The following is a 20,129-nucleotide window of genomic DNA, read 5'->3' on the forward strand; positions in this document are numbered from 1 at the left end:
CTCACAAAGTGAATCCTTATTCAGTGGCTCTGTGGGGACAATCAGCCTGATATACATCCTATCATGACACAATGTGAAATACATGGCATCAGTGATGAGGTGGTCTTACTAAAAAGGTTCAACCTGAATCCAGTGATGCCTCTAGAGCAGGGTTTCTTAACCTTGGCACTACGGACATTTTGGGCCAAATAACTCACTGTTAGGTGGACGGGGGTGGGGGTTGTCCCGTGCATTGTAGGATGTTTAGCAGTATCTCTGGCCTCTTCCCACTAGATGCCACCAGGTGCACCCTTCCCCCCAGTTGTGACAATCAAAATTCTCTTCGGATATTGCCAAATTCTAGACACTGACAAACTGGAATCACCCCAATTGGAACCTCTAGAAATAAACAAGTTAAAGACTACCACAAGGACGCAATCAGAAAAATTGATAAGGGGTATCCCACAGCCTCCCTGGTGCAAAGACCATCAATATGTGCAAACACAGGAGCTAGTCAGACAAGCAGAATTTCAGGCTTCACCCCAGACATCCGGAACAGAATCAGCATTTAAGAAGATCAGGGTTGGGGTGAGGAGTGATTCATAAGCACTCTAATATTTGAGAAACAACAGTTTTACAGGACAAATGACCCAGCTCTTCAACAAGCCAGTGGTCTAGGAGGAGAGGGGAAGTTATTTTAGATTAAAAGACTTAAGAGGCAGACCAAACATAAGAATTCATTCAGGAACAACTAAGGAACTCTGAATATGGACCTGGTACTGGATGATATTATAGAATTACTGATAAATTTTTTAAAATGTGGTAATGATATTGTAGTTACATATGAAAATGCCCTTGTTTTTCAGATATGCACAGGAATAAAATATTCATAATTTACTTTAAAATAATTTAGAAAAACAACAACAACAAAGCAAATAACTGTTTAATCCCAATACTGGGTATATGGGTTCATTACATTATTTGCTCTTCTTTTCTGTAGGATGAAATTTTTCATGATAAACTCTAAATGCAATGTGGTATCCTTGATTGGATCCTGGAACAATAAAAGTACATGAAAGGAAAAAGTGGTAAAACCTAAAAAAAGGAGAAAACTGAAGATTAATTAATAGTAACATACACCAATTCTCACAGTTTTCACAACTGCAGCTTGTCTAGGTAAGGTGCTAACATTAAGAGAAACTGGGTGAAAGGTAATGGGGGGCTCTGGGAAGAGGGTAGTGATTAAGTGCTCGGCTGCTAACCGAAAGGGAGAAAGATGTGGCAGTCTGCTTCTGTAAAGATTTACAGCCCTGGAAACCCTATGGGGCAGTTCTACTCTGTCCTGTAGGGTCGCTATGAGTCAGAATCGACTCAACAGCAATGGGTTTGGTTTTAGTTTTTGGATGAAGAGTATAAGCAGACTCTCTGTACTACCTTTGTGACTTCTCTGTAAATCTAAAATTATTCCAAAATAAAAAAGTTATTTTTAAAAAAGAAAAGTTTGTACAAAAAAGCATAATGAAGCACCCAAACATACTTGTAAAAGTCTTCATAGAATCGTCCTTTGTGATCCTGTCGAATTGAGGCTCGGCTTACTTCGGGAAACTCATCTAAAACAGAGAAAACAGTCTGCAGATCAGACTGAAAAGAGAAATTCACATTTTCTCTGGTTCTCTCCTAGTCTGGAGATTTGCAACCCCCCCCCCCAAAAAAAAAATAAGTAAATAAAGATAACTGTGTATCTATTAGGGGTCCTGGTGGCACAGTGGTTAAGAGCTCAAGCTGCTACCAAAAGGTTGCCAGTTTGAATCCACCAGCCGCTCCTTGGAAACCCTATGGGGCAGTTCTACTCTGTCCTGTAGGGTTGCTATAAGTTGGAATCAACTCAACGACAACAGGTTTTAATGCGTATATCTATTAAGTTGCTTTTAAGATGAAGCACAACTCACTAACTTCTTCAATCCACTAATGGACTATGATATTTTCTATTTCACCCTCATAACGGAAAAGGTAAGAAAGATGGAGCAGTGCAAGGGGGCAGAAAATGAAAAGGGATGGCTGATGCAGACAGAGGTATGTGAAAGCTTAAAATAAGCAAAAGAGTCACTCACCAATAGATTTTGCATCATAGAATGTTCTAGAAAATAGTACCACTGTCACTTCATGACTACAGTTCTTGTCCTGGTTGAGAACAGAAAAAAGTAAAGAGAGTTCAAGTTTATTTCATTTTCTTCACTATGCAGTAAGCTGCATGCACAGAATATTTTTCATTCTAAAAGGCTCAGCAGCAGTCCATGGTACTGGATAACTTCATGTAATAACAGTTTGCATAATGCAGTGGGAAAGAGCACTGCGCTGGGAGTCAGAAGACTTGGCTTGAGTCCTGGCTCTGACACCTACCACTACATGACACTGGGCAAGTTACTTAAAGTCCCAGGCATACAGAAAGTGCCTTGAAAACTACAAATCACCAACAAGTAAGGGACCCTAGATTCCAGCTCTTGATCTGGCATGAAACTGATGAACCCGGTGTCAGAGGCTCATGATATTTGCACCTGCTTCATGGTATTTTTTAATCTCTTCACAACGGCAGGTTAGGGAACAAGAACAGTACCCATGGTGTTATTTATAAGAACCAAAGACATTCCTACACCCTACCCACTGCCATGGGATAAGAATTGGGGGCTGCTCCAGATACAGAGGTGGAAGCCAAGGTAAGCAATTATCATTGGCCTGGGATGGGGCTAGTGAGTAAAAATGTTTCCATGGAGTCTGGCGATCAGTGTCCTTAAGAGTTGGGTGTTTACAGATGGACATGAAATTCAGCTAGCACCAGTAAGCGAGCAAACTCAGTTTAAGTTCCTCCTGGGACTTTAAAGACAACAAGCTGCACTAGCTAACTCCATCTCTAACTCAACCATACTTACTGGCTACACAATTTAGTATTCACCATGCAAGGTATAAAACATAATGCACATTATATAACATTATATAATGCACCTTATATTCTTCCAGATATATCTCAAGTGGACAGGAATTCCTAACTACATCCTACAGTACCAACAGCAGGGTGTTAGGAAAAGATCAGAGTCTTGTTCTTGTTGTTGAGTGCCATCGAGTCAATTTCAACTCCTATCAACCCCTTGTGACAGAGTAGAACTGCCCCATAGGGTTTTCTAGGCTGTAATCTTGATGGAAGCAGATTGCCAGGTCTTTCTTCCATGGAGCCACTGTGTGAGTTCAAACCATCAACCTTTCAGTTACCAGCCGAGCACATAATTAGGCACCAACTAATATGTTGGACTACAAGTGCTCCAAACTCCCATCTCAGCATCCATATCTGACTTTGATATAAGTGATGTACAGGAAAATGCCTCACGGTGGACTGGTGTGAATATAAGAGCCTCTCAGCTCCTATGTGATGGGGGAGATAATATATGACGAAGTGGTCATATGGGCTGAAATTACAGAAATATAGTCAGTATAGCCCAGGACAGCTCTGAATAAATGAATGGAACTGAGTGAGAATTCCTGTTCTGCTTTCATAGGCTACTGACCTCGAGCAAGCTACCTAATCTTTCTGAGTCCCACTTCCCCTATACTGTGTAATGGGGATAAGAGGATTACATGAGATAATGTGGCTACAACACTCACCACAGTAACTGATACATCAAAATGCTCAATAAACATTAACTAGGAAAACTACTACATGCTATTATTGCCACCACCGCTATATTTTGAGTTTAAGAATGAATTCATAAACACCCACGTTTGACCCTTTAAGCTAGCTATTCAATAATGTATAATCAACAACCTTCACCAAGTACACTAAATCAATGCAGAGTGGTTACAGAAAATTATTTGAATTAATTTTCAATTTCTTGCTTTTAAATCAAGTTCTTGATGTTAAAAAATAAACAAATCCTAAGAGCAAAGCCCTGTAAACTAAGGACTGGGCCTATGCCATAGCCTGTCCCTAGACCTAATCATATATACACTCACAGAATCCTGGCTTGGGAGGCATCTAAAGAAAAACTACGTCAGACCTGAAGTGGAGGTTTTCATAGACCCAATATTTAAACGACCATTATGTAGTCCAGGCCTGGCTTCGTATATTTTGCCCTTGCTATTTGTCCTCATCTCCCACACTCAGGCAAACACAAAGGCCTGAGCATCCCAAGCCACATGAGTACAGAAGCCAAACTGGTCTGCAGATTTCCAGGCTGTCCCTTTATCAAATTGCTCCTAGCCACTAAACTAAACAAAAAAACTACTCTTCCTCAAATTCTCCATGCCTTTAATCATGCTAACCCTCTACTCAAGAATTTTTAATAGCTCCCACTTTCTATCACTTCAAGTCCAAAATCTGCCTGAGTCGACCTAACCCCATCCTTCTAACTCAATCTTATTACTGATTATTCCCCACACAAATCCTCTGTGGATTCACATACCACACCCCACTCTCATGTCCCTCCTCACCTTTTTGCTCATACTATTCTCTTCATCTGAAACACCTTCTCTATCTTCCTTTCCAACCATCTAAACCTTCCCTACTAGCCTTCCAGATCCAAATTTAAAAGTCAATAAAGCTCCAACCCCCTAAAATGTATACTTTGCTATTGTTTCAAATACATAGACCTGATCTCCCCAGCAATCTGTAAGTTCTCTGAGGAGTCTTGTACTTCTATTTATCCTTCAGAGCACCTCCCACATTGCTGAGGAGGAGGAAAACTGGACTTAGATTTGAGCCCCTACTATGTACAGCTCCTTTAAAATGCCTATGAAGTTGTTGCTGATGTTAGGTGCCATTGAGTCGGTTCTGACCCATAGAGATCCTATGTACAAAAGAATGAAACACTGCCCGGACCTGCGCCATCTTCACGATCGTTGTTATGCTTAAGCCCATTGTTGCAGCCACTGTGTCAATCCACGTCACTGAGGGTCTTCTTTTTCGCTGACCCTCTGCTTTACCAAGCATGATGTCCTTCTCCAGGAACTGATTCTTCCTGACAACATGACCAAAGTATGTGAGACGTAATCTCGCCATCCTTGCTTCTAAGGAGCGTTCTCGTCATACTTCTTCCAGGACGGATTCGTTTGCTCTTTTGGCAGCCCGTGGTATATTCAATATTCTTCTCCAACACCACAATTCAAAGGCGTCAATTCTTCTTCAGCCTTCCTTATTCATCATCTGGTTTTCACATTCATAGGAAGCGACTGAAAGCACCATGGCTTCGGTCAGGTGCACCTTAGTCTCCAAGGTGACATCTTTGCTTTTCAACACTTTAAAGACGTCTCTTGCAGCAGATTTGCCCAATGCAATGCCTGGTGAAGTAGGGACTATTATTATCTCCATTTTGCAGATAAGGAAACTGAGGCTCAGAGAGAATGACTACGTCCCTAAGATCAAAAAGCTAATCAGAGCAGAAGCATATTTTAAACTCAAGATTGTTTTAATTGAAACTCCATTCACTTTTCCACTATATAAAGTAGCCTCAGATATTTTTTGATTGATGTTCCCATGTGAAATCAGATCTACCTGATTAGGGTAAATTTTTTTTTAGTCCTTTCTGTGTTTTATTGTGGTAAAATGCATCAAAAAAATTATCATTAGAGACATTCAGTACATTACAATGGTATGCAACCATCCCCATCATCTAGTTCTAGAACATTTTCATCACTTCAAAAGAAACTTCCAATGCCCACTAAGTAGTCATCACCTACCTTCTCTCCCCTTAGCCCCTAGTATCCGCTAATCCATTTTCTGTTATGATTTGCTGACTTGAGATATTTCATCTAAATGGAAACATGTAATATGTGGCCTTTTGCTCATATTTTTTTCCACTTAGCATGTTTTCAAGGTTCAACCATGTTGTAGCATGTATCGGAGCTTCATTACTTTTTATAGCCGAATGATATTCCGTTGTATAGATATACTATCTTTTGTTTATCCATCCTTCAGTTGATGGACAGTTGTTTCCACTTTTTTGGCTATTATAATAATACATCATGAACATTCATGCACAAATTTTTCTGTGAACACAGGTTTTCAATTCACTTGGGTATATACCCAGAGAGGAATTGCTGGGTCATACAGCAATTCTAAGGAAACCTGGTGGCACCACGGCTAAGCACTAAGCTGCTAACCGAAAGGTCAGTGTTTTGAACCCACCAGCAGTTCTGCGGGAGAAACAACCTGTCGATCTACTCCCGTAAAGACAATTACCCAAGAAACCCTGTGGGGCAGTTCTACTCTGTGATGCAGGGTCACTAAGAGTCAGAATCAACTCGATAGCAAACAACAACAACATGGTAATTCTATACTTAACTTTTTGAAGAACTGCCAAACTGTTTTCAACAGCAGCTGCACCATTTTGCGTTCCCACCAGCAATGGATGAGAGTCCAATTTCTCCACATTCTCAGCAACACCTGTTGTTTTCTGTTCCTTTGATCTTTGCTATTCTAACGGTGGGGACATGGTATCTCATTATGGTTTTGATTTGTATTTCCCCAATGATGAATGACTTTGAGCATCTTTCACCTGCTTGCTGACTAGCTGTGTATCTTCTTTGGTGAAATGTCTGTTCAAGTCCCTTTCTCCATTTTTTGATTGAGTTGTTTGCCTTTTTGTTGTTAAGTTGTAGAAGTTTATTATATATTTTGGATATCAGACCCTTTTCAGTTATATGGTTCCCCAAAATTTTATCCCAATCTGTAGGTTGTTCTTTCGCTCTTTTGATAAAGTCCTTTGATGAACAAAAGTATTTAATTTGTATGGAGTTTCTTAACAATTTTGTCTTTTGCTGCTGACACTTTTGTTGTTATATCTGATGATTCATCATTAAAAACTAGGCCCCTGACACAGCCTCCACCAGACTGAGTCCAGCACAAATAGATGGTGCCCAGCTACTACCACCAACTGCTCTGACAGGGATCATAATAGAGGGTCCCAGACAGAGCTGGAGAAAAATGTAGAACAAAATTCTAACTCACACAAAAAAGACCAGACTTACTGGCCTGACAAAGACTGGAGAAACCCTCAGAGCACAGCCCCTAGACACCCTTTTAACTCAGTACTGAAATCATTCCTGAGGGTCACTCTTCAGCCAAAGATTAGACAGGCCCATAAAACAAAACGAGACTAAATGGGCATACCAACCCAGGGGCAAGAACAAGAAGGCAGGAGGGAACAGAAACGCTGGCAGTGGGGAACCCAAGGTCGAGAAGGGCAGAGTGTTGACACGTCACGAGGATGGCAACCAACATCACAAAACAACAGGTGTATTAATTGTTTAATGAGAAACTAATTTGCTCTATAAACCTTAATCTAAAGCACAAATTTAAAAAAAAAAAAAAAAAACTAGGCCCCTGAGCCATGTTCCTGTATTTTCTTCTACACATTTTCTGGTTTTAGTTTTCACATTTAGGTTCTTGATCCATTTTGAGTCGGTTTTTTTGTGTGGCAAGAGGTATGGATCCTGATTCATTCTTCTGCAAGTGACAATCCGATTTTCGCAGCACCATTTATTGAAGAGACTCTTTTTGCCCCATCCAATGTACTGAACACCTTTGTCACCTTGTAAAATGGTATAGCCACTTTGGAAAGCAGTTTGGAGGTTCCACAAAAAGTTGGACATAGAGCTACCATGAGAGCCAGCAATCCCAACCCTAGGTATATACTCAGAAGAAGTGAAAGCAGGAATGCAAACAGAAACCTATATACCAATGTTCACTGCAATTCTTTTTATAATAGCCAAAAGGTGGAAACAACTGAAATGTCCAACAACAGATGAATCGATAAACAAAACGTGGTACATACACACGATAGAATATTACTCAGCCATAAAGAGAAATGAAGTTCTCACGCATGCCACGACATGAACCTTGAAAACGTTATGCGGAGCAAAATAAGTCAGTCACAAAAGGACAAATACTGTATGATCTCACTTATATGAGATAAGCAAAGATACAGAAACCAAAAATTATTAGTGGTCACCAAGAGAGGGAGGGAGGGGGAAAGGGGAGGTTTTTGTTTAGGGAACATTGAAGTTTATGTTCATGGTGGTGGAATAATTTGAAAAAGATTAGCAATGGCTACACAACTAAATGTTAAAAGAATGTATCAAAGTCATGGATCATATATGTAGAAATTTTTGAACTGGTGTATGTTTTAATGCATGTATTTTTACCACAATAAAAACTAAAAAAAAAAAAAAAAACCTATGGAGGACAGTTCTACTCTGACACACACGGGGTCACCATGAGTTGAGATCAACTTTATGGCAATTTTTTTTGGGGGGGGATGGGGTATAAATCCTTATCATATACATGATTTGCAAATATCGTCTCCCATTCTGTGGGTTGCCTTTTCCATTTCTTGATAAAGTCCTTTGATACAGAAACTTTTTCAGCTTTGATGAAGTCTAACTTAATGGACTCCAGGCCTTTGCCGAAGATCAGGTGACCATAAGCAGATGGATTTACACCTGGTTCTCGATTCTGTTTCATTGGTCAATGTGTCTGTTATTGTACTAGTACCAGGCTGTTTTGACTACCGTAGCTGTATAGGTTCTGAGGTCAGGTAGTGCAAGTCCACCTACTTTGCTCTTCTTCTTCTATAAGGCTTTAATTATCCAGGCCTCTTTCCTTTCGATATAAAGTTAATGATTAGTTTTTCCAACTCATTAAAGAATACTGTTGGTATATGGTTTGTGCGAATTCTTTAGGATTTTCTATATATAGCACGCTGTCATCTGCAAACAGAGACAGTTTTACTCCATCTTTTCCAATTTGATCCCTTTTCGTTTTCTTGACTAATTGCTCTGGCTAGAACTTCCAGGGCAATGTGCAATAGCAGGGGCAAAAGCGGGCATCTTTGTCTTATTCCTTCTCTTAGGGAGAAAGCTTTCGGTCTTTCACCATTTAGTATGATCTTACCTGTAGGTTTTTCAACAAATGCCCTTTATCATGTTGAGGTGATTGGGGCAATTTAAATGAGTCTTATCAAATTGGGCTTTGGCTAAGTTAGCTCAGTTTAAAGCATCTTAATAGAAACATTGCATTTGTAAAATATGCACTGAGTAATGTTTATATAATGAGACTTAGTGGATAAGAAAAAACAGTACCTTCCACTTGATAAAGAGATCAGCAAGGAAACCATTCACAGCTTTCTCAAAATACAAATCTCCTGTAAAGAAACAATGAGCAAAGGATGAGGGCTATCATTATTTCTTTCTTGCAATTTCTTTTTTCAGTAAAGTAAAGGAATGGGATCAAAGAGAAGGTGGATTCTGCTATATTTTAATACCATAAAAGCCAGATGTACAAAAATAGTTTTAACCTATACTTTCTATCAAGCCAAATTTAATTTTTGCCTCACTCAATAAGAGGCCATGGCTTAATGGTAAAACACAAGATTGAAAAGCTTTGATAATTAAAAAGTACAGCCTATCTTCTGAATGAGAGGACAACCTAACCGCTATAATGATTATTCTCATAATAATAGTTAAGTTTGTTAGAAGATGATCTGGTAGACCTCAAACATTCACTGATTTCTCACTTGCAGTTCCTGCTGTTCTTTAGCAACCTGATGACCCATGGCAAAAAATAATTTGTAATTCTGCTAAACGCAAATTTGAGTTGCATGGACCATGAGGCTGGAGAGTTACAGACAGTATCTGCACCTTCTAGTAGCTTTATTGTTCTCTACTCATTACATACTAGTTCTAATAAAATGAGGCAACCTTGGTGATTTTTGAGAGGATAGGAAGAAAAATGAGATATTAAAGTGTTGGCTCTTAGCCATACAGTGACTTTCTATATGACTTTTCATCCTGTACTTGTACGATAATTAAGGATCTGAGAAATAAGATTTTTCATTAATACTAGACAACATTTCATGGAATTCAATTAGATATTTTCTGGAACATCTGAGAATGTGTAAAGGTCTCAGGATACATCTTTAGAGAATGTCAAGAGCTTACTGGAAAGTGATACCAACTTGGGGATAACCAGAAAATTCTCCCCAGAGGCAGTTACCAACACTTAGGAACAGTACCATAAATATCAAAATCCCACATTTCACAGCTCATCTGAATAAATATGTAAACCATAGCCGATGTAGAACGAAACACCACCTGAAACAAATAAAAATATAATTGCATTAAAAAGTGTTGATGTGTAAGGCATTATGCTGAGTAAATCAGTCAGTCACAAAAGGACAAATATTGTATGAGACCACTATTATAAGAACTCAAGGAAAGGTTTAGAAACAGAAGAAAACATTCTTTGATGGTTACGAGGGTGAGGAGGGAGGGAGAGGGAAATCAACTAACTAAATAGTAGACAAGAATTATCTTAGGTGAAGGGAAGGACAACACACAATACAGGGGAAGTCAGCACAACCGGACTAAACCAAAGGCTAAGAAGTTTCCTAAACAAAACCAAACACTGCGAGGGACACGGTAGCAGGGGTGGGGGTCTGGGGATCATGGTTTTGGGGGACATCTAGGTCAACTGGCATAACAAAGTTTATTAAGAAAATGTTCTGCATCCCACTTTGGTGAGTGGTGTCTGGGGTCTTAAAAGCTTGCAGGCAGTCATCTAAGATGCGTCAATTGGTTCCAACCCACCTGAAGCAAAGGAGAATGAAGAACACCAAAGACGCAAGGAAAATATGAGCCCAAGAGACAAAAGGGCCACATAAACCAGAGACTCCATCAGCCTGAGACCAGAAGAATTGCATGGTGCCTGGCTACCACCAATGACCGCCCTGACAGGGAACACAACAGAGTCCCTGATGGAGCAGGAGAAAAGTGTGGTGCAGAACTCAAATTCACATAAAAAGACCAGACTTAATGGTCTGACTGAGATTGACAGAACCTCAGAAGACATGGCCCCCAGACTAAAGCCACTCCTGAAGCCAACTCTTCAGACAAAGATTAGACTGAACTATAAAACACAAAATAGTACTCGTGAGGAGTGTGCTTCCTAGTTCAAGTAGACACACGAGACTAAATGGGCAGCTCCTGTCCAGAGGTGGGATGAGAAGGCAGAAAGGGACAGGAGCTAGTTGAACGGACATGGAGACCCGGGGTGGAAAGGGGGAGTGTGCTGTCACATTATAGGGATTGCAACTAGGGTCGCAGAGCAATATGTGTATAAATTTTTGTATGAGAAATTAACTTGAGCTGTAAACTTTCACCTAAAGCACACACACACAAAAAAAGTGTTGATGCAAGAATTCCCCTAATTGTGACATGGGATTTTTGCCCTCTACGTGCTTATAGTGGAGGATAAAACATATATAATATATTGCAATATATAAGAACTTTTCATGAAGGTTCACACAAGAAACACAGAGGACACGGACTCTTATCTGGGTAAGTCCAGGAAGGCTCACTCCAGAGGTAGAACTTGAGCTAACATGTGCCAGATGACGAGTTGCCACCCTAAAAAATTATAATTCATAGCATACCTCCTCTGTACCCAGGTTGCCTGGAGGAAAAGCCTAATTTGTTTTCTGGGCTGTGTGCTTTACCCTGGAGCCCTTTAGCCAGTCTTCTTTACACCCCCCCCCCCCACAAGGCTCTAAAGAGGTTTGGTGGGAAAGCTCCCTCAGTTCATTAGAGACTCCACTCCTTAAAGTCAGGAGTATACTGACCATTCATAACCTTGGGCATTCCATAGTTGGGGCTGGGGGGCTGGGTTGTAACAGGCCCTCAACAAATTCACTCCCTCCCTGAGGCACATTAACACAAAGCCTGGAAGGAAATATACCTTTCAAAATGTCCACTGGGATTATCTCTGGATATAAGCACTATGAGTGATTTTGCTTCCTTTTTTACCTATAAATTCTTTTCTCTTTTAATTTTAGAATATTTCAGAGAAACATACAGAAATACATATATCTAATTTTTTATAATAAACATACAATTTTTTTATTTTTTAAAAGATACTTCTTTTAGACAAAATTATTTCAGAGAGAAGCAGATCAGTAGTTGCCTGTGTGTGGGGGCAGGGGCTTCTCACTGATGCTATATACATTTGTCAAAACTCATCAAACTGTACATGTAAAACGGATGTACTTTATTGCACGAAAATTATGCTGTATTAAGCAGATTTAAAAGATACTTTCAAAACTTGGTTAACACACTCCATATTTTCATTTATAAAGACAGACAGAGTGTCCGTGTGTGTGTGTGTACAAGTAAATAAAGTGATCTTTTTAGTTAATTATACAATTTTTTATGTGCCCTTCACTTTGAACCTTTAAAAATGTCAGTTACTGTGATATTCAATTTACCCTAATGGTGCCTTCTTTTTTTAGTGTGTGTTTTGTTTTTTTGGATAGATTTTTAAGATAAAATTTCACATAATATAAAACTCACCATTTCAATCATTTTAAAGAGTATAATTCAGTAGTTTTTAGTAGGTTAAAAACCAAAAACAAACCTAACCCATTGCCATTGAGTCACTTCTGATCCACAGCAACCCTATATGACAGAGTAGAGCTGTCCCACAGGGTTCCCAAGGGGATGCTGGTAGATTTGAACCATCTACCTTTTGGTTAGCAGCTATAGCTCTTAACCACTGTGCCACCAGGGCTCCTTTAGTAGGTTACCAAACCCATTGCCATCAAGTCAATTTCGACTCATAGCAACCCTATAGGGCAGAGCAGAACTGCCCCATAGAGTTTCCAAGGGGTGCCTGGTGGATGTGAACTGCCAACCTTTTGGCTGGCAGCTGTAGCTCTTAACCACCATGCCACCAGCGTTTCCTTAGTAGGTTGTATACACAAGCATGAATCAGCACTTCATTCTCTCTGGCTGAATAATATTCCATTGTATGAATATACCCATCTTTTGTTTATCCATTCATCAGCTGGTAGACATATGGGTTGTTCCCACCTTTTGACTATTATGAATAATGCCCTGATGAACATTCGTGTGCAAGTATTTGTGTGGACATACGATTTCAGTTCTCTTGGGTATGCACGTAGGAGTGGAATTGCTGAGTCATACGATAATCCTATGTTTAACTTTTTGAGGAACTGCCAAACTCTTTTCCACAGTGGCTGCACTATTTTACAATTCCATCAGCAATGATGAGGGTTCTAATTTCTCCACAGCCTCACTAACACTAGTTATTTCCCACTTTTTGGTTTTTTAAATTATAGCCATTCTACTGGGTATGAGTGGAAACCCTGGTGGCACAGTGGTTACGAGCTACGGCTGCTAACCAAAAGGTCAGCAGTTCAAATCCACCAGGCACTCCTCGGAAACTCTATGGGGCAGTTCTACTCTGCCCTATAGGGTCGCTATGAGTCAGAATCGACTCGACAGCAACAGGTTTAGCAGATTTGAAGGTACATTTGGTGGTGCAAACAGTTAAGTGCTTGGCTACTAACCTAACCAAAGGGTTGACAGGTTGACAGTTCAAGTCTACCGAGAGGCAACTCAGAAGAAAGTCCTGGCAATCTATTTCCAAAAGATCAGAGCCATTAAAAAACCCTATGGAACGCAGTTCTACTCTGAAACACAGGAGTAACCATGAGTTGGAATCAACCAGACAGCAACTGGTTTAGCTGGTTTTTAGTGGGTGTGAAGTGGTATCTCATTGCGGTTTTGACTGCATTTCCCTAATGATTAAGGATACTGAATATCTTTTCCTATGTTTACTGATCATCTATACATCTTTGGAGAAATTTATATTCAAGTCCTTTGCCTATTTCTTAACTAAGTTATTTGCTTTCCTATTTTTTCTAAATGAATCTTTCATTTTTTTGATTATCTTTCAGACATTATCAAAAATTCTAATACATGCCAGTTAAAACCTTTTCTATATTTTAATATTTAAATATACATGTATCTATTCAGATCTGCACCACAGTTAATGTTGCTATTCATAATTCAGAATTTTGAGTTTTTACATTATTTTATTATGAAAATTTTCAAGTTGAAAAAATTATATAGCAAACACCTAGATTCTATACTTAACATTACATTGCTGCATCATTTATCTATCCATCTAAAAACCAAAAAACCAAACCCATTGCCATCAAGTGCATTCTGACCCATAGCGACCCTACGGGACAGAGTAGAACCGCCCCATACTGTTTCCAAGGAGCAGCTGGTGGATTCAAACTGCCGACCTTTTGGTTAGTAGCCATATCACTTAACTACTGTGCCACCAGGGCTCCAACTATCCATCTAGCTATCCTTTTCTTGATCAATCAATCTTATTCGTTCAATATAAAAATAACTTATATCAATACTCTTCTTCCTTTTTAATTTGTCACTGCTGATCTTTTATGGGCTGGGAAACCAGTTGATCAAACTGGTTATAAAAGTTATCTAAAGAGGACTTTGTGACATTAATTAAGCATTGTAGTGTTAATTTCTTTTCACATATTAAAATCTTGTTTTTCTATCAGATTATGATTTCTTGAGGAAAGGGACCATGTCTAAAATTTCATTCAACAAACATTGGAAAGCCTACTAAGTGCTGAGAGCCATACCAGAGAACTATTGGATATAAAGGTAAAAGATACAGTCCTTGCCCTTAAGGTGCTGGCAGTCCTGTGGCAGGGCATGCAAGCAAACGTATCCACTACAGTGTTAAAACAGTGTTAGGAGTTCTATAATATGCACGTGTCCAGGGTACCACAGAGGCACTTCCAGTGAACTGGAACCAGGGAGGCTTTCCAGAAGCAGGGATGCCTCAGGCTCCTCCTAAGGGATGGATGAGTAACTAGGGAAAGGGGGAAGGCAGGGTCTAAGTGTGCCAGGCGGAGGGGCGGGGGTAGCATCTGTAAAGACATGGAGGCAAAAGAGAACACAGCGTGTTTGGGGAACAGAGGATGGTTCATGTGGCTAGGTTACAGGGGGATCAGCACATGGGAAGTGATGAAATAAGGTCCAGCTTCAGCTGCTTCCCTGATTCCTCCACTCATGTCCAACAGGCATCTCAAAAACAGCTTTTTAATCATCTCCCCCCGCCAACCTATTCCTCCCCCAGTCTTCCCCTTCTCATGAATGACACCACCGTCTAGCCAGCTGCTCAAGCCAAAACCCAGGGGTCATTCTTGATTCTTCTATTTCCATCACTCCTCACACAACTAAGCTGTTGACTCTGCCCAGAATATATCTCAAATCTGATAACATCTCTCCATTTCTACAACTCCCACTCTAATCTAAGCCACCATCTTCTTGCTGGACTACAGCTGGCCTCCTAACTTGTTTTCTTGCTTCCACTCTTGCCCCTACAAACAACTCTCTACACTAGCACCAGACGGGCAGCAAGAGACACTATACTGCCAGAAGCCTATCCAATAGCCATTATTCCCTTCTTTCTAAGTAACCAGAAGCTGTTCTATTCAAGGACCCAGCCAAAAGACTGAACTTCCCAGCCTCCTTAGCAGCTACAGGTAACTAAATTCTGGCCATTAATATAGAAATGGAAGTGTCATGTCCTTAAAGGACCTGGCTGGAAGGTGCATCCCTCTTGTCCTTCCTCCCTTTCTCACTCTTCTGCCTGAAATATGGATGTGGTTGCTGCAGCTCCAGCTGGATCACAGAAGCCTTGTGCTACGCGTGACAGACAGGAAGACAGAAGGAGGCCTGGATCACCAATGACTGTGACAATGTCACAGCACCCATGAATTGCCAACCCATAGACTTCTTTCGTATGAGAGAATTAAAGCTGACCTTCAAGCATTTTGGTCGCTTTTACTTTAGGTTTTTTGTTCCATGAAGTCCAACTGAATACTGACAGTTTTCTTTGAAAAACAAAACTCAGGTATCCCTCCTCCTTCCTTCCTAAAACACTTCAATGGTTTCAAATTGTCCTTAGAATACACTCTAAACTGGTTACTGGCTGGAATCTGGCTGCCTCCTAACTAACATCATTCTCCCCACCTCAGTCACTATACTTCTCCCACATAGTCTTTTCCAATTCTTTCCTCTTCACCTCAGCCTCCGTAATCAAAACCCAAACCAAATCCATTACTGTCGAATCAATTCCAACTCATAGCAACCCTACAAGACAGAGTAAAACTACCCTGTAGGGTTTCTAAGACTGTAATATTTACAGGAGTAGATTGCCACATCTTGCTCCTGTGAAGCGGCTGGGGGTGTGAACCACCAACCTTTGTACTGGTGGCTAAGTGCTTTAACCACTGTGCCACCAGGGCTCCTTACACTATACACTTACCAAACCCAGTGCCATCTAGTCGATTCTGACTCATAGTGACCCTATAGGACAGAGCAGAACCGCCCCATAGAGTTTCCAAGGAGTGCCTGGTGGATTTGAACTGCCGACCCTTTGGTTAGCAGCCGTAGCACTTAACCACTATGCCACCAGGGTTTCCCCTTACACACTAGCTAAATCTCACCCTTCAGGTCACGTGACAGGTCACCTCAGGTCCTCCTGTTATTCGCTATCTCAATGTTCTGTTTCCCTTAGAGTTTCCCGTTTATTTGTTTATTAAGGAGGCTACCTTAGGTTAGTTCCTCTCATTGTCCAATTAATTTCCGTCAGAGCATTCACCATAATCTGTGGAGTGGGAGACTAGTGACAACTGTCCCCTGCTTAGAACGTAAGCAATTTACCAGCAGGGATCTTGTCTGTGTTGTTCCCCTCTGTATCCCCAGTAGCTGGGACACAAGAGGAGCTTGGATATTATGTGTTAAATGAGTGAATGAAAGAAGGAGGTTAAAGAGGTAAGCATATGTCTAATTATGATAGACTTTGTAAGTCATGCTTAAAGAGTTTTAATTGTTAGCAAACCAGGGAAAAGTAAATTAAGAACACAATAAAATACCAATGGATACCTATTAGAGCTAGAAAAACTTAAAAAGTCTAATACCAGGTGTTGGATAAAATGGAAAACAGCAGGAGATTTTATGAATTCCTGCTGGCAATTATAATTATATAATTGCAACAAATATAAACTGGTGCAGACAATTTGAAAAATCATTTGGGATTATCTTACAGAGAGGAACCTATGATCCACCAAAACCACTCTTAATTATAGATTAAAAATATAGTATTGAGTATGAAAAAGCTAGCTATAAAAGGCTACATAATTTTTCTTCTGCTTTAATAAAGCTCAAAAATAAGCAAAACAAATAATAGGCTGTCTAGAAAAATATGTTTTAATAGTATTTAAAAAATGAAGAAGTTACAGAAATAAATTTCAGCAATTATCTCTAAGTCAGTGGTATTCAACCAGGGGCAATTTTGCTCCCCAAAGGACATTTGGCAACATCTGGAAACATTTTTGGTTGTCACGACTGTGGAGGGTGGAGTGAGGGCGTGCTACTGGAATCTCGTGGATAGACGCCAGGGATGCTGTTAAACATCCTAAAATGCACAGGACAGCCCCTACAACAACATTATTGACCTTTTGGGACAGGCAATTTTCAGCTGTTCCATACACTGTAGAATGTTTAGTGGCATCCCCACTAGATGCTAGTGGCACAACCGCCAGCCCATGACGATAAACATGTCCCCAAGACCCTTGAGGATCGAAATCACCTTCAGTTAAGAACCAAGGCACTGGAGGGAAGCAGAACACACAGGTAGCTTCACCAGCATGGGTAATGCTCACACCTGTTCAGTTTGCATTTTTCTAACAGGAATAGAGAGCCAAAGGAGATTCCTTTCCAAAGGTCCCTTTGTGTTTACCAATGTGATCTTGCACTAAATTTAACTTTTGCTATGCATTAGTGGACAAAGAAGCCCACAGGTTAGACACATGCCTACTTTTGAGATAAATAAACTCCCTTCAGAAAAAAATGAAGATCAACCCCAAACTGAAGAGATCCAAATGTAAAACCTTACAGTTTCGAAAGACTCTCACAATATTACCAGTGCCACCAGGGCAGACAGTAGCAATCATGAGATTATAAAATTTCTGTCTGTTTCTCTGTCTTGTTTTTTAATTTTAGGGCTCAGACATAATGGCTAGGAGAAACAAAACAACAAAAACAAAAAAAAAGCCATTTTCTGAAGCTTACCCTTGTATCTTCACTGATATAACCACACATGACCTTCTCATTCTTGACCCACAGCTCACCAGCCTGTGCCCTGAGAGAAAACACACACACATTATTCCAAGTCTCATATTAAACCAAAAATAAATAGGGACAACTCCAGGGGCTCACCCTAATCAGACACTTGTACCCGAATGACCCGATCGGTTAAGATTTCCACAGAAAAATCCATGAGCTGATAAAACAACATAAAGAATTCCCATAGTATACTGAATACGCATAATAGGAGTTCTTAACCCAGGGAGTTCATGGGCAACATAGGGGTCTAAGGAAGGGCTTCACAGAACCATGAACCCCCTGAAAGTATATGTAAAATCTTCTGGGCAGAAAAACTATCACTTTGTCAAGTTTTAAAGAGTCTATGACAGGAGTTTTTGTTTGAAGGACACTGACCCACTGCCAACTAGTTGGTTCCAACTCATAGCAACCCTATAGGACAGAGTGGAACTGCCCCATAGGATTTCCAAGGAGCAGCTGGTGGATTTGAACTGCTGACCTTTTGGTTAGCAGCCATAGCTCTTAACCACTATTAATCGTGGTAGAATATTTTGGAAAAGGATACTGATAATGGTGGCACAATATGAAAAATGTAAGCAAAGTGGTTGTAGTGGCAAATGTTCTGATGGGTATATCTTCACAATTAAAAAAAAAGGGGGAGTTCATGACACACAAAAAATTAAGAATCACTGATGAACAATTTTGCTAATCTCAGCTTTGATATAATAGTTTTGACAGAAATAAATCCATTTTACGATCAGGATTAGAAGACTTAGGGGCCACAAAGGGACAGGGTCCCTATCCAAAGAAGGCCATTCTGCTGAAAAATTTCAATGGCAACTTGGTAATACTTATGTCAGACTTAATGTTTTTTTTCACGACTTTTTTTTTTTTATTGTGCTTTAGGTCAAAGTTTAAAATGCAAATTAGCTTCTCATTCAAAAATTTATACACACATTGTTTTGTGACACTGGCTGCAATCCCAGCATTGTGTCAGCACCTCCCCCTTTCCCCTTCCACTTCAGGTTCCCTGTGTCCATTTGCCCAGGTTTCCTGTCCCTTCCTGCCTTCTCGCCTTTGCTTTTGGGCAGGTGTTGCCCATTTGGTCTCATACACTTGACTGAACTAAGAAGCACGTTCCTCACGTGTTATTGTTTTATAGGCCTGTCTATGGCTAAAAGGTAGACTTTGGGAGTGGCTTCAGTTGTGAGTGAGCAGGTGTCTGGGGGCCACAGTCTCAGGGGTTCTTCCAGTCTCTGTCAGACCAGTAAGTCTGGTCATTTTGTGTGTGTGAATCTGAATTCTGAAACTTGAATTTGAATTCTATGTTTTTCTCCTGCTCTGTCCAGAACCTTCTATTGTGATCCCTGTTAGGGCAGTCAGTGGTGGTAGACAGGCACCATCTAATTCTAGACTCAGGCTGGTGGAGGCTGTGGTTCATGTGGCCCACTAGTCCTTTGGACTAATATTTTCCTTGTGTTTGGTTTTCTTCACTCTCCTTTGCTGAGCATGGGGTGAGACCAAAAGATGTATCTTGGATGACCACGTGCAAGCTTTTAGGATCCCAGGCGCTGCTCACCCAAGTCAGATATAGAACATTTTCTTGATGAACTACATTACGCCAAATGACCTAGATGTCCCCCAAGACCATGGTTCCCAGCCCTCGGCCCCCGCAACTCGGTCCCTCAAGGTGTTTAGATATGTCTAGGAAGCTTCCATAACTTTGCTTTGGTCAAATTATACTGACTTCCCCTAGATTGTGTGTTGTCTTTCCCTTCACCAAAGTTAACACTTACCTACTATCTAGTTTGTGATTTCCCATCCTCACTCCTCCCCTCCCTCGTAACCATCAAAGATTGTTTGTGTGTAAACCTTTTCTCGGTTCTTTATAATAGTGGTCTCATACAATATTTGTCCTTTTGTGATTGACACATTCCGCTCAGCATAATGCCCTCCACATTCATCTATGTTGTGAGATGTTTCGCAGATTCATCATTGTTCTTTACAGTTGCGTAGTATTCCCTTGTGTGTATATGCCATAATTTGTTTATCCATTCATCTGATGATGGGCACTTAGGTTGTTTCCATCTTTTTGC

The 20,129-nt window shown here is 40.3% G+C and overlaps 1 protein-coding gene across 9 annotated transcripts in view; it reads right to left on the reverse strand.

The window, feature by feature from the left end:
• The window catches only part of DEPDC5 (DEP domain containing 5, GATOR1 subcomplex subunit), a 147,766-nt gene that overhangs the window by 102,625 nt on the left and 25,012 nt on the right, over window positions 1-20,129 (reverse strand). For 8 of the 9 annotated variants that reach the window (XM_064272420.1, XM_023559200.2, XM_023559198.2 and 5 more), the window contains exons 8-12: window positions 18,001-18,070; window positions 10,038-10,116; window positions 9,106-9,167; window positions 2,091-2,160; window positions 1,517-1,589 (exon numbers count right to left, since the gene is read on the reverse strand). In XM_064272420.1, coding sequence (XP_064128490.1) covers window positions 1,517-1,589; window positions 2,091-2,160; window positions 9,106-9,167; window positions 10,038-10,116; window positions 18,001-18,070 — 354 coding nt within the window. Of the gene's footprint in view, window positions 1-1,516; window positions 1,621-2,090; window positions 2,161-9,105; window positions 9,168-10,037; window positions 10,117-18,000; window positions 18,071-20,129 lie in introns of those variants that run through there. The other variant, XM_023559201.2, reaches the window with a different exon arrangement.

This window comes from Loxodonta africana, chromosome 19 (assembly GCF_030014295.1).
Source record: "Loxodonta africana isolate mLoxAfr1 chromosome 19, mLoxAfr1.hap2, whole genome shotgun sequence".
NCBI classification, from domain to species: domain Eukaryota; kingdom Metazoa; phylum Chordata; class Mammalia; order Proboscidea; family Elephantidae; genus Loxodonta; species Loxodonta africana.